We start from the raw sequence: 25,675 nt of genomic DNA, 5'->3' as shown, positions 1-25,675 counted from the left end.
TTAATTATCTTCTTCTTAATGGTCTGTTCTATCTACCAGTGTCCAGTGGGGCCAGGATGAATTGATCTTGGTGGGATGCCAATATCCTTTGTTTGTTCGCACAGATTTGTTTTCAGCGGAACGTACGCCAACACAGGCATACCATTTTATTCCCTTCCGCTCTATCCTTCCTGCTCCATCATTAGTGTTGGCTGGTTGTCGGTCTCCTTCTACTTGCTCACCATTCACATTCTAATTGGTGAAAATTTGCATTTCACCACAAGTGAAAAAATGACTTGCCAGGCTCACTTTTGCTTACCAGTGACAGGCGCACACCTGCCCGAAGACCAAGAGTGAATCATAGCATGGTCTCCAAACATCGTGGCCCTGCTCAGTGGCCCTGGATGAAAACCTTCACCTGTCCCCTTTTCCCAAGCAGTGTGGCCTGTGGCCAGTGGCTTCCCTATCCAGGGGACTTGAGTAATCCATGTTCTGTCCTTCACTCAGAGAACCTCAGAATGGGTCCAGCCCATTCCAGTGCAGATGAGAAACCCACCACACTCTCACTCTCTGCTGCCCAATCATCTCAGGGAAAATGGAGCCTTCCAGTCATAGACTAAACTGCCCATAGGTCTTCTACGTCATGGCTCCCCTGGTTGCCTTCCCCAGCAACACTAGCCTTCTGAGCCTCTTGGGTGAAGATCAAGCAGGCAGCTCTGGGGCTGTGAGCTCTAGGGTAATGATCCTGCCTTGCTTCCTGTACGGCAGTTCCCAGAAACCCTGGGCAAGTAAGGCACTTGGACAGTCTTCTGGGAAGGGCAGCACCAATGTGGAGCTGGCTGCAATGTATTATGCATAACTCAAAACAAGATGTTGTCAAACACCTCTCACTTATGTCACTTGTGCTGGGAAACAGATGAGTAAAACAATGCCTGCATCCAAGGGGCTCCATCTGCAGTGGCAAAGTCCAGGGGGATAGTGGTCACAGTGCAGTATAATAAGTGCGAAGGAAGGTTATATTAGCACAGAGGACCCATTAAACTGTCTGAGGGTTCGGGGATGACTTCCTAGAGGACATGACGTCTGGGCTACTTGGAAGCTAATTGGATATGGGAATGGAAAGTGAAGGAGTTAAGGACTGGAAACAGGATGGGGCTTTGGGTCCTCCAGGTAAAAATGTCCAGTTCATTCTTGGAGATACAGATAAGAGCTAGACATTTGGAGCCAGCAGCAGAGAGAGGATGGGTAAAGCAAGTTAAGTGAAGGAAAACACATATGGAGAGGATGTTAGCGTAAGAAGAGATTTGAGAGGGGCCAAAACAGAGCGAGGCATGGTAGCACACACCTGTAGTCCCCAACTACTGGAGAAGCAGGAATTCAAGGCTTCAGTGAGCTATGATCATGCCACTGCACTCCAGCCTGGGTGACAGTGAGACCCTAACTCAAATAAAATAAAATAGGCCAAGACAGAGCCACAAGAAACACAGCATGCAAAAACCAATTCATGGCAGCAGAGTACATGGGCTCTGGGGCTGGGCTGTCTGGGTTGGAATCCCACCTTCACCACTTTAATTAGCTTTATGATCTTAGGCAAGTGACTGCTCCAATTTCATTTCTAAAATGCAGATGATAAGGACGTATACCTCATAGGCTTGTTATAGGATTAAATGAATTAATACATGTTAAGTAGACTCTTTAAAAGCATTTGGTGTCACTGTTATTTTGCTGATGTCAGACAAGGGCAAACCCAGCCTCTGATAGAGTCAGCACTGCCAAGTTGAGATCTCCTCGGTGAGGAGAGGTAAAGGAGCACCCCCCACAGGAGGCAGATCAGAGCTGAGGAGGGACAGGTCATGCTGGGGAGTGCAGATGCCACCACCTCCTGGGAGGGTAGGGATTGTGTTTGTCTTGCTCATCATGTGCTCCAGTGACCACTGGAGTGTGAGCTCTGGAGGGTAGACACTCAGGAGTGATTTGCTGAACAAGCATGTATTTGTTGAAGTTCCCTGACTTAGCTGGAGTGAAGGGGCTGCAGGGAGCAGGCACTCCAGAGTTGGCAGCAGCTTGGGAGGAGGTTTACTAGGGGTTATACCCTGACTTTCTGGCCTCTGCCTGGGATACCTAGTTGTCTGGGTGAGTGAGCTTCAGGGACGGAATCTCTCACAGGCCTTCTCCCACGCATTCTTCTCTAATTCAGAAGGACCCTGTCCTAGTCTGCATGTCATCAAAAACTTAAAATTTTAGATACATGACAGAATAGGAACATTTGTAAGCAACTGGCAAGCACCAATGCCGCATTCTCTGTGACTTCTCAGAATGCTGAAATTCTGTTTCTAAACGGAATGAGACTTGGCTGCATCATTCTGTTTTTGGAGCTAAGCTCCGCACAGTGTTTGCTGAGGCATTTCTTTGCCCAGTAGATCAGGGAGGCTGTCTGGGGAGCAAAGCTTTAAAAATTTAAAGGCCTGTGCTTTTACATTACCATGCTCCACTACCTTCCATTCCTCTCTTATGTAGATTACACTCAACAGTAAATTAGACTGTTTGCTAATTTACTGTTGAGTCTAACCTTCATAAAAGAGAAAATGAAAGGTAGTAGCATGGTAATTTAAAGCACAGGCTTTTGATTTGGCTCATTCCTACTTTCCAGGTGTGTAACCTTGGGCAAGCTAGTTTACTCACTCTGAATCTCACCTTCCGCATTTGTAAAATGGCAACAGTATTAGTACCAGCCTTGTAAAGCTGAAAGGATAGGATAGGATAGGATAGGATAGGATAGGATAGGATAGGATAGGATAGGATAGGATAGGATAGGATAGGATAGGATAGGATAGGATAGGATAGGATAGGATAGGATAAGCAGGGATGAAATAACCAGGACCCTATTTTAGTGCCATCAATTAATACTATTACAAAAGGGGAGACTATGCATGAGATGAGGTTTACTTCTGAACAGCATTTAATAATTGGCTTCACAAGGAAGGATCCATTCAATTCAATTAAATATGGTGAGAGAGAAGAGGATAACACATTCTGCAGAGCTGTTGGCAATTCTCCAAATTCTATTTAACTGGAAATGGTATTTGCAAACCTCAGTGAAAATATTTTCCCTAGTTGATTTTAAAACAGTAAATAACTCTAGTGAATTTAGAACCCAATTTCTGAGTACAGTATTTAGGGATTTACAGTTGAAGAATTTGAGAATAATCAACTATCTCTTGCAAACTGTAGGCAAGCCATTCTGCAAACAATAGAAAGATGTCCAGAATAACATGTTCCCTACCCTCAAGAAGGTGACAATTTAGAGAAAATGGACATATACACAACTGGTTTAATTGCAAGACAGAGTATGCTTCTTACTTTTCTTATACTTGCTTTAACTGCTCCCACTCTCATGCCTAGCATAGTTCCAGGCAAATTCACAGGCATGCAGTAACTGTTTATGGAAAAAATAGGCATTACTACAGAGATTTAAATAAAGTGCTTTGGGAGGGCAACTGGGACCAAGAAGTGGTAGAAGAACCGGACTTCTAAAGATGACAGCATATAAATGGTAAAGTAATTATCCAATTATTATTTCAATAATACTTTATATATAATTTTATATATAATTATAAAAATATAAGTTTATATATAATTCTAAAAATAGTTATCCAATTATTTATAAAAATTTAATTATAATTTTATTATATGCTTAATTAAATATAATTAAAATATAATTGATTATAATTATATAAAATTAACAATTTTATACGTAATTATAAAAATAATTATCCAATTATTATATCAATAATACCATTATGTAATTACTTGCTTATGTTATTTTCCCCCATGAGATGCCAAGCTATCAACGGGCAGATATCATGTCTGTCTTGTTTACTAGCGCCTAGCACAGTGCATACTATATAGTGGATACTCACTGAGTGTTTATTAGAAGAGAGAGGATCACCTCAAGTCAAGATATATTTGTCAAGGTTCTTTTTTCAGTTATGAGTTAACAGCAACTCAACTCAAAGCTACTCAAACAAAACAGGAAATTGGTGTATGTATATGGAGTCATCAGAGGGCTTCAGGGATGGCTGGATCTAAGAACCTAACCAATGTTTTTAAAACCTATCTTCATCTTTTCTTGGTGTTGCCTTCCTTCTCAGGCAGGCTTTCCTGATATTATAGCAAAGACAGCTGTCAACAGCTCCAGGCTCATATCTTTAGAGTTTAGGATTCCAACAAAAAGGTTGTCTCTTTTCCTGATAGCTTCAGTAAAAGACTCAAGAAGGGCTTTAGTTGGCTGGTTGAGGTCATATGACGATCTTTGAACAAATCACTGAGGTCAGGCTGCAGGAGGGAGTATGATCAGCCTTATGTAATCTGTACAGATTAAGAAGTTAGACAGCTAAAACAAAACCCCCTACACAAGGAATCAGATTGAAAAATGGCATAGACCCTAGGAATAGGCAAAGAATAGAAAATGATACACATGGTACAATTGGATTGCTATCTGGATAAGTGGTGGATAACAGTAAAAAATTAATACTGGAGATGTAAATTAGAGCAAGTAGTGCCATCCTTGAAAGCCAAAAAGAGATTTAGAGTTTGTTCTCAAGACAATTGGGATGCAGTTTAGGGGTAAGGGGAGAGTATAATCTGAGCTATGTTTAAGGCTCTGAAAAAGCTCCCTTTGGGTACTTGCCTTTTCCCCTCTGTGTCTCTCCTAAGCAAAGAGTCCTCAGTGGAACCATGCCAAGCAGAGCGAGGAGTTCAAGAGACCCTTCTGCACCCACTTCATGTCAAGGAGGATGCCTGGGTGTGGGAAACATGCTGGCTGCTGTATCCTCAGGACTGAGATCCTGGCATGAATGAACCATGGCCTGCGCCTTTAAGGAGCTTATGATTGGAAGAATTTGGTCTAGGACAACAGTTTACACACACACACACACACACACACACACACACGTAGCCAACCACAGTGGCATGCACCTGTAGTACCAGCTGCTTGGGAGGCTGAGGCAGAAGTTTGAGTCCATCCTGAGCAACATAGGGAGACTCCATTTCTAAAAAGAAATAAAAGCTTAAAAACTAATCATATATATATGATTGGGCTATTATAATGGAAACATGCTGTTTTATTCCTAGCAAGGAGCCAGGGAAGCCTTGAGAGAAGAGGTAACATTTGAGTTATCCTTCTCTTAGGAGGGGACTGTGATCGGGGCACAAACCCTTAGGGCAGTCACAGATTCTTCCTGGTCCGGCCTGTTAGTTAGGAAATGGGATTTAGAGATTCCAGTCTTCAGGATTTCTGTGTCCTGTTACCTGGAATTCAGCGTCTCTACAACAGTACTAGCAGCAGCAGAGCAGTCACAGTAGTGAACATCTATCAAGCCCTTAACTGCACACTAAGCATCATGCTGAGATCTTTAGATATACTCTCCAACTGCACCCTCACAACAATGTTGGGAGGTAAACAGTATGCCCATTTACTGAAAAGGGAATCAGGGCTCAGAGCAGTTAGACGGCTTGGCCTCAGGGGCACGCACAGGAAACAGTGGGGCTGGGAGTGTACGCAGGTCCACCCAACTCCAGCGCCGGGCTCCGCCACTACGCTGTGCTGCCTCCCCACAGCTTCCCCTTGTTCCAGATGGGTTACAGTCTCAGTCTCAGGTACAGTTAACAGCCAAGGCCAGAGAGGTGATTTATAGTTTTGTACTGGTACTACAGAAATGATGCCTGAGCTCTGACTCAAGGCCCTGGGGTGCAGAAAAAGGTCACTGAGCCCCTGGGTGAGTTTTCAAACTCCAGCGCATATAAGATTCACCAGGGAGTTTATCTAAAAATGCAAATTATTGATCTCCGGCCTTAAGAGAGCCGGATTTATCAGTCTGAGTGAGGCCTTGGAATCTACATTTGAACAAACACCCAAACACCACCCCCAGTGCTTCTGATGTCAGTGTTCCACATTTGAGGAGCACTGCCTATGCAGGGGTGTGTGTGTGTGTGTGTGTGTGTATGGGACTGTGCATGCACATGTGCATGTTGTGTATGTGTACATGCCCACATGTGCTAGTCAAGATGTTTTAGTAAAGCTCTATGGAGGATAGGTATGGATGTGCACTACACATAAACTACTTGAAAGTAGCTTTATCATAGCCAGGGTGTGGTGGCTCACGCCTGTAATCCCAGCACTTTGGGAGACCCAGGTGGGTGGATCACCTGAGGTCGGGAGTTCAAGACCAGCCTGACCAACATGGAGAAACCCTGTCTTTACTAAAAATACAAAATTAGCTGGGCGTGGTGGTGCATGCCTGTAATTCCAGCTGCTCGGGAGGCTGAGACAGGAGAATCACTTGAACCCAGGAGGCGGAGGTTGCAGTGAGCCAAGATTGTGCCATTGCACTACAGCTGGGTGACAAGAGAGAAGCTCTGTCAGAAAGAAAGAAGGAAGGAAGGAAGGAAGGAAGGAAGGAAGGAAGGAAGGAAGGAAGGAAGGAAGGAAGGAAGGAAGGAAGGAAGGAAGGAAGGAAGGAAAGAGAGAGAGAGAAGAGAAAGAAAGAAAGAAAGAAAGAAAGAAAGAAAGAAAGAAAGAAAGAAAGAAAGAAAGAAAGAAAGAAAGAAGGAAAGAAAGGGAGAAAGAAGGAGAGAGAAAGAGAGAGAGAGAGAGAGAGAGAAAGAAAGAAGCTCTGTCTAGACTTTCATTGTATTTTGTAGACTTTACCATTTGAGTTCAACCTTTGCAGTTAGAGTGACCAGATACCCATTACAAATGATCATCTCTGTGAAAACGTCTGCTTGGCATATTCAAGAAACTTTTTGGCAGAATGTCATTTGTCTCCTTTTTCTGGACCTGGGAACAGCACTGGGAAGTGTTCAGGCCTTTTCCCAAATATAATCCCTGAGCGTTTGGAAGCTGAGAATCCTCCCTGCCCACGGCCTCCTGGGACTCTGGATGGCCTGCCTGTCTGCCAGAGACACTGAACAACTCCATGCTGGAAATGTGGGAAAGATGGTCTCTGTCCTGCAGGTCTAAGGGTCTGCTGGGGGAGACAGAACAGACCCATGTGAAAGAGTCAGGCACACAAATACAACAAAAATAAACCAGAGGCAAAACTGTGCAGTGGTGAGAATCCAAGTGAAACTTTGGACTCAAGGTCCTACGTTAAGTCGAAGAGAAATAGGAAGAAATGGAATGGAAGGTGCTAGGTGAACCACGAGAAAAGCCTCCCTAGAGAAGCTGTTTCATTCATTCATATGTTCACTCCTTCGCCGACTCTTGTTTAAACTTACTGAGGGCAGATTCTGGCAGGTCACTGACACTGCTGCTTACCCGTGAGCATAGCAGATCCAGCATCTTCCTTCATGAGGATCACAGCACTAAATGTGCGCTAGGGTCAGGGTGATGTGGGGGCACTACAGAGCACACAGTGTGTGGACACACTCCAGGTGGGAAGTCAAGGAAGTTCTGCTCAAGAAAACGATGTTTTTATCAGACTCCTGAAGGCAGCCTCACCCTTTCCTTTAGGGGACCAGGGCGCGAGTACAAGGGAGGCCCCAGCATGTCAGCCTTCCCACCTTCTCTTCCCATCCTGGCTTGTGTGCCAGAGTGTGGATACCTCAGGCCTCATGTTCAAACCCTGTCCACACATCACCCCCACTGCCCTCTGGCCTGGCTTTAGGCCTAGGGGTTACAATCTACCCTCTGAAGGACTGATCCAAATCAACAGCCCTTGCAGACCAGCAGTGGGCTTGGTGCTATTTGGACAGGGAATTTGGGAGGCCTGGGTTTACAAGGGATAAATTATCTAGAAGTGAGTGTGCAGCCTGTGGACAGGCACGTCCCCTTCACCCCATAGACTTCTTACTCTGTGGGGAGGGCACAGCTGGACGACAGCCAGTGTAGAGACTTCTGAAGCCTGGGGTCCAGGGCAGGATCCTGATGGCATGGTCTCAGGGCAGTGCTGCCTAAAAGGATGAGTAGGGTTAGATGAGTAAAATGACAGGCCATGTGTGGTGGCTTATCTGTAATCCCAATGCTATGGAAGCGGAAGTGGGAGGATCACTCGAGGCCAGGAGTTCAAGATCAGCCTGGGTAATATAGTGATACCCTATCTCTACAAAATAAATAAATAAATAAACAAATTTTTAAAATTTAGAAAAAATGAATCTGGGCTGATGGGGAAGCCTTCCTGCAGAAGGAACATCCAGTTCAAGATTCTTGAGATGTTAAAAAGCCTAGTTTACCTCCCTAAAAGGAGGAATGTAGGGGAGAAGTGAGGTGGTTGGAGAATGGACAGGGGCCTGGTGGGCCAAAGTAAAGATTTGGCTTTACAGAGGACACAAGTAAGACATGGTAGATCAGGGAAAGGTCATTTTGAATGATGCAAGAACATTCCTTCCAAACTGAGCGTGTGTGATACCAATAAGGTATTTGATGTGAGGAGAGGGAGCAAACTGTTCTGTTTGGCTAAGCCTAAGAGTACTGGGAAAAGCAAAAGGAAGGGAAAAAAGATATTTTGGGAGGGTCAGTTGTGGAGGAGTTGTGGGCATGGTCCAGGGGGTTATGATGTCAGGATTAGCCCAGCACCTTCTGGGAGAGGTGCTTAAAGAATTGGGCTGGGGGCCAGATTATCTCTCATTCTGTGTTTGCTGTTGAAATAAGCAAAATAATCTGCTACTGTTAGCACCTTTCTGCTCTAGTAGCACTCTCTGTGCCTAAACCATAGTACCTTATATTTATATAATTTTTTTTTTTGTTTTTCTATGTGATTGCAGTGTCCTGAAATTCTTTCTGGATTGACAACACATCCCATTTTCCATCTAGTAAATGTGACCACCTTTTATGCTTTGGTCAACATTTTGACATTTGTCACTGAATCTTCATTTCCTTTTTTGTCATTTATTATTTTGTAATTAGTGGTGACCCTCTCACCACTTAATGCTTATAAAGTTATGAATACATCAGACCATAATAAGAATTGTCCATGAGGCTTGTAAGCAGATGTTGGGGGTGTGTGTGTGTGTGTGTGTGTGTGTGTGTGTGTCTGTGTGTGTATGTTTATGATAACAGTGCTTACATAATCTCAACAACCAGGGCCCTGGGGACTCATACTCGGCAATGGAACAGTTGGTTTAAATTAGGTTTCCATGTGAAATATGGTATCGCTATTTTTTTCCTCGCGTTGTGGGAAAGTATATGGAAAATGATTTGACTGATAGGAAATAAATCTGGATGAGTGATCAGGATTGTGACACAAACCAAGTGGTGGTCTCCACCTGCCCTGTGAAGCAGACCTCTCCAGGGGGAGGTGAGTTAACCCTTTCCAGCTGCTGGACTAGTAAGTCAATGCATGGTATCAGAACAGCCTGAAAGAATGACGACTTTCCAGAGACCCTGATTTGCCATCAATTTCAACCAGAAAGGAACTAAAGCCATGGAGACAATATGGCCAGAGGCCTCAACAACTAATGAGTTGGGTGGCTTTGAGAAACTGTTTTTTTTAATTTTCAGGATCTCATTTTTATTTGTGAGACGTGTTTGAATTTTCAACTCAAAGAGTCCGTAGGGTTATGATGCTAAGTGTTTGCTGATGGTTTCCCATGGTAGGATAGGGTTCATCAAAACCCAGTCAGACTAAAGGAAGAATTAGATGGAATCACCAATGACTCAGGCTCTGTTAGCAAAATAATTTCTTGCTCTAGTGAGCCGGGGTTTCACAAAGGTGACTTGTAACCAAGGAACCAAGTGAGAGGACAGGCATGGAGACTGTGAGCAAGGGGTTACTCGTAGCTGTGGGAGAGGGGTCAGCACTAGGAATCCCAAACAGTTCCTGGGATGATGTGGACCAGGGTTTGTCCCAAGGGTCTGATTCCAGACCTGTTCTCCTGATGCCACTCGAGGGCCCAGTGAAGTCCAGAACAGATGGAGGGCAGAGGCACATGCTGGGAGCCCACTAGGCTCAGGACTGGGCTTGGGGGTGGCAGGTAGCCCAGCACATTTTACTTCAGTCTGTTTCAGAAGGGAAGAGGAAGATTATTAATGACTCCAGTGCCTCTGGCTCATACCAGAGAATAGACCTGTTTTATCACTAAAACTCCCTTTTGGTCCGATTTTCCTGTTTGTTTCTATGTAGGGATAGGAAAGAGGTGTGAGCAACCATTCATTTTGTTTTTTAATCTCTTTGATCTTATTTTGGACTCTTCTCAATATTTTCTCCTTTTATTCCTGCTCTGCCTTCACATGTGCAGCTCCAAACTGAGTGCTTAGGAGGACCTACCCAGAGCCAAGTCCGAAAAAACTCACCTTTCGGCCGGGCACAGTGGCTCACACCCGCCATCCCAGCACTTTGGGAGACTGAGGTGGGTGGATCACTTGAGGTCAGGAGTTCGAGATCAGCCTGGCCAACATGGTGAAACCCATCTCTACTAAAAATATAAAAATAAGCCAGGCATGGTGGCGGGCCCTGTAATCCCAGTTACTCGAGGTTGCAGTGAGCCAAGATCATACCATTGCACTCCGGCCTGGGCGACAGAGCAACACTCCGTCTAAAAAAAAAAAAAAAGGAAAGGAAGAAACTGTCAACTTTCATCAGATGAAAGAGCACTGAGCTGGGAGTTCTACTTTTGATATCAACAAGAATTGTGACCTTGAAAAGTCACTTCTACCATGAGCCATGAATTCTCGATCTGGAAAAACGGGGTTGCACTGCCCTCTGTGGTTGCTGCCAGCACTCAATGCCATTAATTCTTATCATTTTATCCACTTATACACAGTATGCTATTGACCTTGAGCTCTTATTTCCTGCAGTTGTCATGGGTCACCATAAACTCTCTGTTCTGGCATCTCTCACTTAGGCCAGAGAAAAGTGTCACTGCTCGGGCTTCAGCACTGATGCTGAACCAAGCGGAGCTAGTAGGGCCATGTGAGGTCAAGACCAAGACTTTAGTTCTGTTAACAACCAAGTTTATCAACCCACATGCTAGTCAGGATAGAGAAGGTAACTTAGGTGGACACCAGCATCCAAGCACAAAAGAAAAGGTGGCAGCAAAAAAATCTTAGATCAGAAGCAGATGATTTAGAGGCTGCATATCATAAGGGGAGGGTGTAGACATGGATTATTTTAAAATATTATCCTCCAGTCTGTGTAGCAGGAAAAACAAATCGCATTAGAATAACTTTAAGCCCAGAACTGGAGAACATTAGAGTTTGTGTAAACGCATCAGGCATTTGTGAGTGGTTGATAGTGCAACCTCTGGAGCAGACACCCTAAGTTCAAACCTAGGCTTTGCTACCGTCAACGTGGTTGAAGACCTTACACACATCCCTGAGGACAATAACAGTCCCTGACTCTTAGAATTGTTGTGAGAGACTAAGTGAGGTAATATAGGTAAAGTGCTTAGAATGGTTCCTGGCACATAATAAGTGCTCTATAAATATTTGTTCATATTATTGTCATTTGAGGAACATAATAGATAAGGCATTTGTGAAAGGTTGTTTAAAAATGTTTTTATTTTTCATTTGATATTATGTATTTTAATACTTAGTAAATGTCTTTAATTGATGGGTTAAGTACATTTCATTTTAATGTCCATCAGTCAAATATCTTTCAATCAAAATTATCCTTAGGCCTTATTTTCTTATAGTCTCAAGACATTTTTTTGATCAAAGGATTTTATGAATTGCCTTTTTCAGCCTTCTTGTTTTAAAGAAAATAAAGAGAGAGTTATAAGAGATTAAGGACCTATACGTCTTTCATTTCCTAATACCAAATTGATATTTTTAGAAAAACAAAGAATACTTTTGGAAAAAAAATGCCAAACTTCTAGAATATAATTCCCGTGAATGTCTCTGTGTGTTTTCTAGGTGAGCTCCTGGGTGACGTGGCTGATCCTCACGGCAGGCTCCATGGAGGAGAAGCGAGAAGTCTTTTCATATTTGGTGCATGTGGCCAAATGCTGCTGGAACATGGGCAACTACAACGCTGTCATGGAGTTCTTGGCTGGCCTCAGGTATAGTCAGTGGGGAATACGGTTATCTTGGCACAGTTGCTTCTCATCACCTAAATGGCTCTGAGTTAATTGTCCATGGAGTCACCTTTACCCAAGCCAGGTAATTGGAAATAATTATCTTGGGAAATGTATTATCTTCTTTCAGCACCACAGGCCCTGTCCCTCAAAGTTGCTGCAGAATTGAGCCCCTGTGGGCCAGTCACAATCCTCCTTCACTGGGTCTGCTGTGATTCTGTGTTCTTGGCCAAGCCAAGTGAAATTACTTGCTTGCATAACCCATCGACCCCACCATTGACTATTCCCCTTCCTGTCCTATAAACCCCACTGTTATTTGTCTCTTTTCAGGCCTGCCTTATGTAGTGTTCCAGGGCTGTATGCTATAGACCACCAACTGCCCTTAGTAATTACAGTGGCTAGCATTGACAATAGGCCTCCAATAATGCTAGCTCTCATTATTATCACTTTATGTCAAGTATGGGCTATGCACATTCCCTATATTGTATCTTTTAATTCTCAAAACAGGTTTATCAGGTAGATACTATTATTATTTCCACATTATGCAAAAGAGGACACTAAGGTTAAGAGAAATTAAGTCATTCACCCAAGGTCACCTGGCATTGCTGGGAATGCAGGCAACCTTGATTTCGGAGCCTATGATCTTGACCACTATGATATCCTGCTCTTAAGCCTTTTCCATCAAGCTGATAACAAAATCACCATTCTGTTCATTAAGTCGCCTGCTTTATCCCCTTTTAGCCTCAGTTACCTGGCGTAAAGTAACTATTCTTACTCCTATGGGAGGCAGCATGGTATGTGAGGAAGAAGAGCATGAGTTCTTAAGTCAGAATCACAGGGAATCAAATCCTGGTTCACCCAAGGAATAGCTGTGTGATCTGGGCAAGCTACTTGACTTCATTGAGCCTCAGTTATTTTGTCTGCAAAATGGGGATAATACTAAAAAGCACCTACATCTTTAGGTAGAATTCAGTGAAATAATATAAAGTATTTGACACATGTGCCTGGCGTATGGTAAGGCCTCATAAAGAGAAGCTATTGTTATTATTATTGTTATTGCTTCCTGAGATTCACCATCCTCATGAGGGTTCTCACTACAAATGAATTTTACTTCATAACATTACTGAGATTTTTCTTTGATTCTCCAGGTCCCTATGTAGGGTTTCTGGGTTGGGGGAGGAGATGACAGCTCCCAGAGTTCTAATTTTTTTTTTTTTTTTGTCCTTTTCAACTTTCTTAACTAAGAGTAAACCCAAATGATCATGTCCTTGACATTTAAAATAGTCATACAAATGCATAAGACATGGCTCAAAAGAAAGAAAAAGTGGGGAAAAAAAAAAAAGCCTTGGAGAATAGAAGGCTGTATCCGGATGATTTTGATTCTCTTTGTGATCAATTTTCTATAAAGAAAACATGTAGGCTGGGCACGGTGGCTCAGGCCTGTAATCCCAACACTTTGGGAGGCGAGGCGGGTAGATCACCTGAGGTCAGGAGTTCAAGACCAACCTGGCCAACATGGTAAAACACCATCTCCACTAAAAATACAAAAATTAGCTGGGCGTGGTACCAGGTGCCTATAATCCCAGCTACTCAGGAGGCTGAGGCAGGAGAATCACTTGAACCCAGGAGGCGGAGGTTGCAGTGAGCCGAGATCGTGCCATTGCACTCCACTCTGGACAATAAGAGGGAAACTCCATCTCAGAAAACAAAAAAGAAAAAAAGAAAAAAGAAAATGTGTATTACATTTCTTTTAAGAAAATAATTATCATATTTTGATAAAGTTATTTTATTTTAATGATGCTTATCATTCTGTGACTGGCAAGTTGGTGCTGGCTGTTGGCCAGAGACCTCGCTTCCTGACCCCACAACATGACTGTCATTACAGCACAGTGACTGGCTCCTTCCGAAGTGAGCGATCCAAGAGAGGGAGGCAGAGGCTGCGATGCCTTTTATATGCGAGCCTCAGGAATCACACACAGTCACTCCTGCCATATTGTACTGATCACGTAGGACCAGCATGGATTCCTTGTGGGTGGTGACTGAACAAAGCCACAAAATCAGGAGGTGTGGACCATGGGAGGCCATCTTGGAGGCCGGCTGCCACATGCCATGTGCTAGATTCTCTTATTACAAGAATGGCCTCAGAATGACCTATGGAGGCCTAGAGTGAATGGGACTGTAAGATTCAGCTGAGTTTAAATCCAGAATCCAAGAAGACCATAAAGTCTGGTGATTTCCCTAAATGAGGAATAATCTCAAACCAGGACAGACCTCAACACTGATCCCAATGCATTTTGGCTCATACCCCAGATCCACTGCCGCCTGGTTTCATGCTCCTGTGTTTGGCTTAAAACTAAACTGATCTTTACAGATAAATAGGTGAAAGTACCAGGTGTAACAGGTCTTTTGTTGACAGCTATTCTGTATACAGGAGATAAGTGGCCAGATACTGTTACGTTGCAATGATTATGGAGGCAGAGCTTATGTGTGCATTTTTAGGCTTGAAAGTGTTTAGGTTCCAAGCAATTAACTATTATCAACATAATAGAGATTTTTTATTTTATTTTATTTTATTTTTTGAGACAGTTTCGCTCTTGTTGCCCAGGCTGGAGTGCAATGGCATGATCTCAGCTCACTGCAACCTCTGCCTCCCGGGTTCAAGCAATTCTCCTGCCTCAGCCTCCCAAGTAGCTGGGATTATAGGCATGTACCACCATGCCCGGCTAATTTTGTAATTTTTTTTTTTTTTTTTTTTTTTTTTTTTTTAAGTAGAGATGGGGTTTCTCTCTATTGGTCAGGCTGCTCTCGAACTCCCAACCTCAGGTGATCCGCCCACCTCGGCCACCCAAAGTGCTGGGATTACAGGTGTGAGCCACCGCGCCTGGCCGATTTTTTTTATTTTTTAAGCAATTAAATGGGAAGAGAAAGCATACTTGTTGTTAAGTGACTTTGGTTTTTTATAGACATTGTACATTTTGCCTGCTCTAAATTCTTAGCTCTTTTAAGCCACTAGTAAGAAGTACAAAGATTTACAATCAAGAATATTTACTTAGTTATTGTGTCAGTTTAAAATAACCCAAATGAACAACATAGGAAAATAGTTAAAGGAAATAATATGCTGCATCCAGATAATGGAATATTAAATAGCCATCCAAAATGATGTTTGTAAAAAAACATTTTTTTTTTTGAAACAGAGTCTCACTCTGTTGCCGAGGCTGGAGTGCAGTGGTGCAATCTTGGCTCACTGCTACCTCCACCTCCCAGGTCTGAGCAATTCTTCTGCCTCACCCTCTCAAGTAGCTGGGATTACAGGCACCCGCCACCACACCCTGCTAATTTTTTTGTATTTTTACTAGAGACGGAATTTCAACATGTTGGCCAGACTGATCTTGAACTCCTGACCTCAAGTGATCCACACGCCTCAGCCTCCCAAAGTGCTAGGATTACAGGCATGAGGTAAAAAAACAAATTTTTAAGAGAGAAGATCTTACTGTATCACCCAGGCTGGAGTGCAGGGGCAGGATCATAACTCACTGTAACCTCTTACCCTGGGCTTAAGCAGTCCTCCCACTTTGGCTTCCAAGTAGCTAGGTCTACAAGGAGTGTACAAGCACAATAGCTATTTTTTTTAATTTTTTAAGAAATGGAGTCTTTCTGCGTTTCCTAGGCTGGTCTGGAGCTCCTGGCTTCAAGTGATCTCCCCTGCCTCAGCCTCCCAAAGTGCTGAGATTATAGGCATGAGCCACTCCACCTGGCCTGAAAAGTTTTTGTATCGTTGGAAAGCAGGTGACACATAATACATGAAACTATCTGGGAACAAAGCTCTCTATCCCTAATAACCTCAGCAATATTTATATACCCATATAGATAAGAATAAGATAGATACTGGAAGGAATATCTGTGTATGGTAGAATTGTAAGTGGGTTTGCTATCTTTTTGATATTTTCTAGATTTTCTACAATGAGTATCTAGTATCTTTATAATCATAAAGATGAATAAAAGTTTTTAAAATAGTGTCAATTCTCAATTCAACAATGAAGAATTGATCTTTGCTGAAGTTTGCCCTTTGCCCCCAAGTGAACCATAACTACTCCATTACTCACACAATAAGAAACCGGTGAGAACCATGTCTCATTCATTCACTTCATTTGTTTTTACCTCCACTTCATTCCCCAAAAAAGAATTCTCACTGTCTTATAACAATCCAGTGGTAGGACAACCTGGATTTAGTAGGATGAAATCATAATATGCTTCTACTTTTCTGATATGATTGCCTTTCAGAGCTTCCAACCGGCTCTCCCTCCCCCAACACTGGATTATGCTACATTGAGAGATCCTGTAGCTTTTCCAGTCACTTTCCCAGTTAACACACAATTTCATTCTCCTGTGCTCTTGAACATGAATGAGTCTTGCAAACTTAAGGCTGTTTAAAAATAAATAAATAAATAAGTTGTTTAAGACAGGGATCCGCAGCCTTTTTAGCACCAGAGACCAGTTTCATGGAAGACAATTTTTCCACAGACTGGGGATGTGGGGGTGGGCGAAAATGGTTTTTGGATGAAACGGTTCCCCTTCGGATCATCAGGCATTAGATTCTCATGAGGAGCATGCAACCTAGATCCCTTCCATGCACAGTTCACAGTAGGGTTTACGCTCCTATGAGAATCTAATGCCGCTGCTGATCTGATAGCAGGCAGAGCTCAAGCTGTAATGCTTCCTCACCCACGCTCATCTCCTGCTGTGCAGCCCAGTTCCTAACAGGCCATGAACCAGTACTGGTCTGTGGCCCAGGGGCTGGGGACCCCTGGTCTAAGAGCATCTACCATGTGATACTATTTACATAAAGTTTAAAAATACACAAACAATTCTGTAAATTGCTTGGTGATATATGCATATGTTGAAAAAGTACGAAGAATTTTAAGGAAAGGAGAACCCCAAAGTCCCAGTGGTGGTCCTGTCTGGTGAGGGAAGAATAGCGTATGTGCTCTTGGAGGAATACACTAGGGCCTCAACCACATTGTTGATGTTTGATTTTTTAAACGGAGAGATTGGCACATGGGTGTTGGTCATGTTGTACTTCTTTATGTCTTTGGATGTCTTATATATTACACAGTGATTTTGTAATCCAGTTAATCTAAATCAAAATTTTAATATCTCATTCAATATATATCTTCTTCCTTTCTCTGTGTTTCACAACACAACCAGTCTCAGAGACTTGTAGTAGTGGGGAATATATAATTTGTCTTTTTTTCTTACTTTTCCCTGCAACTGGATGTCTGCAGAAAAAAAGTGGACAGGAGAGGAGAGGGGAAAGGATGGGGATAGAGGGAGCACAGAGTCTTACTTGATGGGGCAGTTGTGCTGGCCTTGGTGCCCTCACAGAGACCAATGGAGGGTGCTTTTAGGTTTTCTTACTAGTTACTCTCTCTAATTTTTTCCACCTCCCCACTGCACCATTACCTAGCAAAATGCAGTGTACCCTCTGGTCAACCTCTTATTCCTCACCGCCCCCCCCCCCCAGGTCCTGTCCTCACAGGCCCTTTCTGCTAGGGTCTCATCTTTTAGCAGGCAGACCCTTCAAGACAGCTCAAGCCCCACCTCTTTGCACAGTATCCCCTCCTGACTCACAGGAAATAGCACATTGCCCTCCCAACTCTGCAAGCACAGGACATATCTACTGGAAGCTTTTCTCTCCCTTTGCCATCAGGCAGCTCCAGCTAGCCTCAAATCTTTAGGCAAGAGTCATGCACCAGTTCTTGTGATCCACAGACTGCCCAGGACACAGGTCAGTGTCCCCATGGAATTCACTTGGGGTGACCTTGTCCTCTTACAGAAAGGTGAGCCCTCCCACAATTGCCCCCAGAGAAATATTCCCAAGCTATCTGCTCAGATCCACTTTCTCTGCATGGGCCAAAGGAGAGTGGGAGACCACTCTGGGCAAAGCAGTTCAGGTAACACCTTGTGAGGGCCTCTCTTTAGAAGATGTGGTGCACTGTCACCTGTGGGTCTCAGCAGGAGTTTCAGAATAGGGAAAGTCCCACTTAACATCCTGTTATGCAAATAATACTTTACAACAAGGTCCCCAAAAATGGGCTGGTGGCTTCACGTCAAAGCTTGATTCAGTAAAAATCAATTCTACAGAAGAGGTGAAAACAATAGGCTTCATGTTGATCACTAAGAACTGGATTAATCCAAGAGTAATATTTAAAAGATCAAGAGGACCAGATGGGCCAGGTTTCCCTAGGCAGTCCTCCTCCACCAGTATCTGCACAAACCATATTACCCTCTACTTTCCCTCTTTGGCCATAGCTGCCAGAAAAACTCAAACCTACATTCAGTGCCCAGCTTCCATAACCTAACATGTCCCATATCCCTATTTGTGTTTGTATCTGTCCTATTTAATTTTTAGTTTCAATTTACAAAAGTATTATTCATATTATCTGGGAAAGTAGGTGGGGATAGGAACCCTACATAAATATTAACAAGTAAAGAACACTTGGGGCAGAGCTCGATGGCCTGTAATCCCAGCACTTTGAGAAGCTGAGGCACTTCGGTAGCCTGAGGTCAGGAGTTCGAGACCAGCCTGGCCAACATGGCAAAACCCCATCTCTACTAAAAACACAAAAATTAGCCGGGCATGGTGGTGCATGCCTGTAATCCCAGCTACTAGGGAGGCAGAGGCAGGAGAATTGCTTGAACCCAGGAGGCAGAGGTTGCAGTGAGCCAAGATCGTGCCACTGCACTCCAGCCTGGGCTGACAGAGTGAGACCACCAAAAAAAAAAAAAAAAAAAAAAAAAAAAAAAAAAAAAAAAAAAAAAAAAAAACTTGGTAAAGAGAATGAATTTGTATGGAATTTAGGCTCCTTGCTGTAAACTATATTATTTCTTCTTCAGTCTAAAAAACATCATTTACTCGCAATAGGTCAAGAAAAGTTTTAAAAATGTGGCAGTTTATGGACCAGTCTGATATTGAGACCATGAGGAGCCTGAAGGATGCTATGGCCCAGCATGAGTCCTCTTGTGAGTACAGAAAGGTGGTGACACGTGCCCTGCACATCCCTGGCTGTAAGGTGGTTCCGTTCTGTGGAGTGTTTCTGAAGGAGCTCTGTGAAGTGCTTGACGGCGCCTCTGGCCTCATGAAGATATGCCCGCGGTACAATTCCCAAGAAGAAACTTTAGAGGTAAGGCCTTTCACAATCATCCTGGACTGAAGAACCACTGTTGCTGGCTGTCTCATCAGGCCTTGTCTGTGCTCACCAAAGAAATGATCACTGATTGAACACAAGGTTAATAATTGTTATATTGTTTCTGGGTAGCACATAGGTCCTTGGAAGTTCTGTGGAAAAGAATGTCAACTAGCACTGTGTGGGACATAGTATTGTGAAATTAGTTTTAATGTATTAGGTGTAATGTGTAAGTACAAGTCAAAAAGGGCGTTGTTTTCTGGTGGTTTTTGAAGATTGACAAGTTTTTCTTATTGGGTGGGAATGTCTGGATGCAAGAGATAAAGAAAGTCAAATGAGAGTATTAAGTTTTCCACATCAGTGGAAGAAAAAACTGCTTTCTTTTCATCCTTTGTGGGAAGATGCTGGGGAGCCTGAAGATACACGTAGAGACAAGTTCCAGGCTCCTGATCCCCAGACCCTGGTTTTTCCCAGTCCATTGTCTCCTGTTCCTGATTCCCAGAGCAGAAGGGATAGTGTGAGCTTTGACCCAAGGCATTGGGCATTGGAGAGAAGGGGAATTGAAAAACTGGAGGGAAAAGATAAGGAAACCTCTCTCTAAGGTGTTTAAAAATGAAAGAAGTGACTAAAATGGAAAGAAGTTTATGGAGATTTTGAGAAGTCCCTTACCTGGGACCAAACCCAAATCTAGGATTATTCCTGCCATGATGACAGAACGTACTACTGACGTTTCTCACACACACACACACACACACACACAGTCATGTACACGCCTTCTCCATGGAGTGGGAAGACTGTCTTCAACCTTCAGCCTCTTCTGTGTCACCTGGGAGCAAAGGCATCACCTGATATCAGGAAGACTTAAGAACCCCTGACAGGTACAGGCAACACCACCGCATCTCTCTGGGTTATGAGCTAGGATAAAAGGGCAAGAAATGGAGGAGAAAGCTTAAAGGAAGCCTCCCAGGCCACACCCCTCCAGCTTCCTCACGTCTTAAGAAGAGGGAACTGTGTCTTATTCCAGACACAGCTCTCACCTCTGATGGGAGAAGCTTCCTGATCAACTGTACAAACAATAAGACTTTGGGAGGCCGAGACGGGCGGATCACGAGGTCAGGAGATTGAGACCATCCTGGCTAACACGGTGAAACCCCGTCTCTACTAAAAACTACAAAAAACTAGCCGGGCGACGTGGCGGCGCCTGTAGTCCCAGCTACTCGGGAGGCTGAGACAGGAGAATGGCGTGAACCCGGGAGGCGGAGCTTGCAGTGAGCTGAGATCCGGCCACAGCACTCCAGCCTGGGTGACAGAATGAGACTCCGTCTCAAAAAAAAAAAAAAAAAAAAAAAAAAAAGAGCTTAAAAACTAGGAAGAAGCCACTGTGTTATTATACAACACATGAGCAATAAAGCAAAACATCACCTCTTCTCAGTGTTTTGCTTGGGCCCAGTCATTTTATCTGGTTCCGTAGAATAGCATACTTTACTCATGGTTTTTCTCAGTTCTCACTATAAGGATAAAATAACCATGCCCTTCCTCTGCAAATTGGCTAGTCTTCTCCTTAGGGAGCCCTGAAATAATATTATTTTTTGTGTTTTAAATTTGAAGCGGAGTGTCGATTCCTAGAGGGATTAAAGTTGTCTCAGTGGAAACAAGGGTGAATTTTGATATTTCATGTGGTGAAATGAAAAAATGTTTTTCCTGGAGGCTCTTGTTTTCTTTCCCATAAAATAGGCACAAATGCCATTATTTATTACGTTATGATTTCTTTTCCCTAGCCAAGTAGGTTATCCAGGCATATTAAGTTGCAATAGCAAATTCTCGATATATTTTTCTGTAGTTTGTAGCAGATTACAGTGGACAAGATAATTTCTTACAACGAGTGGGACAAAATGGCTTAAAGAATTCGGAGAAAGAGTCCACTGTCAACAGCATCTTTCAGGTCATCCGGAGCTGCAGTCGAAGTCTGGAGACAGATGAGGAGGACAGCCCCAGTGAAGGGAACAGCTCCAGGAAAAGTTCCTTGAAGGATAAAAGCCGATGGCAGTAAGTTTTACACGTTAAAAGTGGGGAATGCTCATGTCTTCTTTTTTCCTGTTGATGAGTTCTTTCCTACTTCAGCTTAGTTTCAGATGGACACCTCATCAAAACCTGCCACTTTTATCATTAAGCCACACTTCTTTATCTTCAAACTTTACCAATTCTAAATTCAAATTTACTTCTCTCATTTTGCTGCTTTGTTCTAAAATTACTGCTCGCAATTTAACTTCTTACCATCTATTACCCCTTAAAAAAAAAAAAAAAAAGCAAGCAAACCTAGAGCTATCCTGCCATATCTAAGAATTCAACACATTAAATTTCAGGAGGAGAGCTGTGATCTTTTATTTCCTAGTTTTTGTAACAGTGGTATTTTTAATTCTTGGGTGGGGTACTAGGGTGGGTATTAAGATATTTTTAAATCAAATCTACTGACTTAGTTAGGTCTGGGTGATATCTAGAAATCAGTATTTTTACCTCTCCCAACCTCTGGGTGATTCTAAGTCGAGGGTTAATGATCTCACTTTGAGAAACACTGTTCTGTAAGTTCTGGGAAAATTAACCCTACACACACAAGGCATCTGCAGGTTTTTTTAATTGTTCAGTAATTCCAGTTGTTCAGAGATTATTTCAAAGATTTTTCACTTAACAGGTTGCTAACATTAGTGGCAATCTATATATAGAGAGAAGACCATCTACAAATAAGCACATCTGCACAGAAAGCCTCTCAGAGCCATTTAAGTTCTTAATCTCTCTCTCTCTCTCTCTCTCAGCATCTATGTATATATCTATTTCTTCCAACAAAAGATTTTGTAGATGCTTTTAAGAATAAATATGAATAATTGAGGATATTAAAGAAAAGAAAAATAAGAATAGGAGAAAATAAAACATACAAAAATGTATGCTATATAGTCTATAGAGTGACTACATTTTGTTCTGAGGTTCCTAGCAGTCACAGGAAAGAAGAAATCATAACTCTTTATAAGTTTCACAATATTTGTAAGAAAAATTAAACAGATGTTTGGGAGAAAAATGCCTTTTCCTCGTACTGTATCTGGCTGAAATTCCTTCCTTAAATCCTACTATTAAGACTAGGATACATCAGATAGGAATAGATAAAATAATGAATTTCGTATGGCTCTTTTGACAATAACCTTCATCTGAGGCTGTGTGTTTGTGCGTGTGTGTATGTCATTTGACCTTTCTAAAATACCTTCAGGACTGCCACTTTTACTGAGTGTCAGACCCCTAGACTATCCTTTCCTTTCCCTTGGAGTTCCTTCAGGTGGTAACTTTCTTGCATCATTTTCACCTGTTATGAAATTGTTGTCTCTAATTTTCTCCACAGTCTCTTGTCTTCTTCCTAATCATTTTATCTTCTACATCCTAAGAACATTTCTCTTCCACTGCCCATTTTCCAAACTCTGCTGCGAGCACTCTTAGAAGGGGAGAAAAACATAAAAATGCAAATATTTCTTTTATAAAACCTGTGAAGTCATATTGAAATCCTCACTTTGAAACTTGTGTACTTAAGTGCCAGTGATAGCTTCCTTACCTCAAGTGACTGCTACTCTGAAAGGAACCTCAGCACACAAGATAGGTGGTAGGACTGTTTAATGGAATTCACCAAAACCAGATCAGCAAGCACTATTTCTGTGGCCACTTGCCGGGACTTGAGAATCCATTCCTGATTGAGAGCCCCATGTTAAAATGTCCAGTGCAGGGTTATGTCTGCCAAAGACGTGCAGATTGAAAAGCCCATAGGAGCTGTGCTTTGTTGATCTGACTGAAACAGAGACTCCACAAAGAGCAACCTCTAGCCCCTGTTCACTTGGCAACCACCAGCCCTGAGAAAACTACAGCAAAGAAAGAAGGGACAATCTCATGGTCCTTTGGTTTACCCCACCTACAGGGTGCTCTTGTAATTCTTCGCAAACCTCACAGCTACTCCTGCCAGAAAACCACTAGAAACACTCATAGAAATCTCAAAAACTAATTATAAAAAGTTCAAGATTTCTTTTTGCTGGGCCCAGTGGCGTAGGCCTGTAATTGCACCCCTTTGGGAGGCCAAGGCAGGTAGATCACTTGAGTCCAGGAATTCAAGAGCAGCCTGGGCAATATGGTGAAACCCTGTCTGTACAACAACAACAAAAAAACAAACTTCAAGATCTCAGCGGGAAGGAAATTGAGCTGAAAAAATCTTGAGATGTCAATGGGGTCTTCAAGTAGGCTTGTCTAACTTCTTTACAGATGAAGAAGTTGTGCCTAGCGAGCTGAAGTCACTTATCTGACTAATAAACAGTAGAGCTGGGTCATGAGCCTGACCATTTGTTCAGTCACAGGGGAGGATCCTTTGTCTTGCAAAGTTTAAGGCATTTCTTTTGATTGTAGAGGGGCTAACCTCAGCCTCTTTTTATGTCTAACTCCTGAAGATTAGGAACATCTGAATTCTGAAAGCATTCCAATTACATTTCATATGAATTATAATGCTCATTAATAATTACTTTTTTGTTTACGAGCATAAAGAATAAATAAGCTATGCATTTGTATGTTTAAAAACATATGAAGGCATGGAGACCTAAAAGTAGCATGCGGCACCATTGTTGGGAAATAGAAATGAGGAGTATGAAGGTGTGTAGAGAAGAGTATAGAGTCATATAGGAGCTGCAAGTTCTTATTGTCGTCATTTTCAATATTGTTGACCCTCTTTGGCATGCTGCACCTTAAGAAGGATTTGTACATTTGGAGAAATGAGATATAAGTAGATGATGACAGAAACCTACAATGGAGGCTGCTTGAGCTGATTAAGAACTCAAACCTTCCAGTCACATTGCCTGGGACTGAATTTTGACACCACCTCTTACTATTTCTGTCACCTAGGTAGGTAGCTGAATCTTACTAAGCCTCAGTTTTGTCATCTGTAAACCGGAAATGACAATACTACTTGATAGGGTTTTTGTGAGGATTATGTGAGAGATGCATATAAATTAAGCAAAATGCACGGCACACTATAAGTGCCAATATAAATGGTGGCTATCATGATTAATGTGTGCACCACACCCTTAAAATGCCAAGCTGAAGTTCTGAGGGTGATGTGGTTTGGCTGTGCCTCCAGCCGAAATCTCATCTTGAATTGTAATCCCTATAATCCCCACGTGTCAAGGGAGAGACCAGGTGGAGGTAATTGAATCATGGGTGCGGTTTCTCCCATGTGTTCTCAGGATAGTGAGTTCTCAGGAGATTTGATGGTTTTATAAGTGTGTGGTTGTTCCTCCTGCATTCATTCTCCTTCCTGCCACCTTGTGAAGAAGGTGCCTTGCTTTCCCTTCATCGTCCATCATGATTGTAAGTTTCCTGAGGCCTCCACATCCATGCTGAACTGTGAGTTAATTAGACCCCTTTCCTTCATAAATTACCCAGTCTCGGGCAGTTCTTTATAACAGTGTGAAAATGGACTAATACAGGGGGCTCCAGCACTTAGGTGTGGACACCCTAGGCAGCAGTCAACATTTCAGAAGAACCCTCAGTCATCCTCCTCTCCCTTACTGCAAAGAGGTATTTTCTGTGTCCTTCTATTGCAATAGCCTCATTAGAGACGTGCCTGGACGATAATCCAACCCCACAGGGATAGGAAAAAAAGAAAGCTAAGCAGAATATCTGAGAAAAGATAATAGTTACCAGGATTAACCACACACACACAAGTATGCATGTGGATGTCCCAAATCATAAAATGATAGGAAATCAGTTATTCTCCACAGGGAAAGATGCAGGCAGGCCTCAGCCTTACCAACGCCCAACTCACAACATCCTTTATCTGTACCAGCTGCCTCAGCCCAGCCCAGACTTTCATATAGTCTCACTCCCTGGCTTTGCTGGGGATACCTGGGATTCTGTATTTCTCTCTCTTTCTACTTCTCTGGCCAACACCTCAGACCTATCTTGCATCTGTGATTTGTAACAAAGGCCATTTTCCCACTACCTGCACAACTTTCACCTTAGGCTTGTTTCTCACTTAAATCCCAACTTCAAACTTGGATACTATTTTTACAGAGAATCTCCATTTGTATGGATGGGTTTGTTCTATAATACTAACTTAGTAAACTCAAGCCAGACAACAATATTAGCAATATTTAAGATGCTAATGTTTATTGAGAGCCTATGTTTAAGCTAACACTGCCCTAAATTCTTTCCATATATTAAATTATTTAATCTTCATGACAGCTCCATTTTACTCTCATAGGTAGCAGGGCCAGGATTTCAATTCAGGCAGACTGGTTCCAAAACCCACAAACTACTCAGATATAATAAGAGAATGCTTATAGTCAAGGAAGGTGCTAGGTTAATTAAAAGCAAGAATTTTCCAGAAGAGAGCATTAAAAACACTAGATTGTATTAGAGAGAACAGCTGTAGCAAGATCCTTTGGAAAGGACATAGATTTACTTCTATCTTAAAAAATTAAATT

General features: G+C 42.6%; 1 protein-coding gene across 2 annotated transcripts in view; it reads left to right on the top strand.

The window, feature by feature from the left end:
* Positions 1 to 25,675, top strand: part of PLCE1 (phospholipase C epsilon 1) — a 274,157-nt gene that overhangs the window by 164,268 nt on the left and 84,214 nt on the right. Inside the window, exons 1-3 of one of the 2 annotated variants that reach the window (XM_030940806.1) lie at positions 11,835 to 11,976; positions 18,914 to 19,172; positions 21,016 to 21,221. In XM_030940806.1, the coding sequence (XP_030796666.1) occupies positions 11,873 to 11,976; positions 18,914 to 19,172; positions 21,016 to 21,221 (569 nt within the window). In that variant the 5' untranslated portion in view covers positions 11,835 to 11,872. Of the gene's footprint in view, positions 1 to 11,834; positions 11,977 to 18,913; positions 19,173 to 21,015; positions 21,222 to 25,675 lie in introns of those variants that run through there. The other variant, XM_010368132.2, reaches the window with a different exon arrangement.

Source organism: Rhinopithecus roxellana, chromosome 11, assembly GCF_007565055.1.
Source record: "Rhinopithecus roxellana isolate Shanxi Qingling chromosome 11, ASM756505v1, whole genome shotgun sequence".
NCBI lineage: Eukaryota > Metazoa > Chordata > Mammalia > Primates > Cercopithecidae > Rhinopithecus > Rhinopithecus roxellana.
Note: the sequence above shows the minus strand (reverse complement) of the source record. Positions and strands in the feature narration are given on the sequence as shown.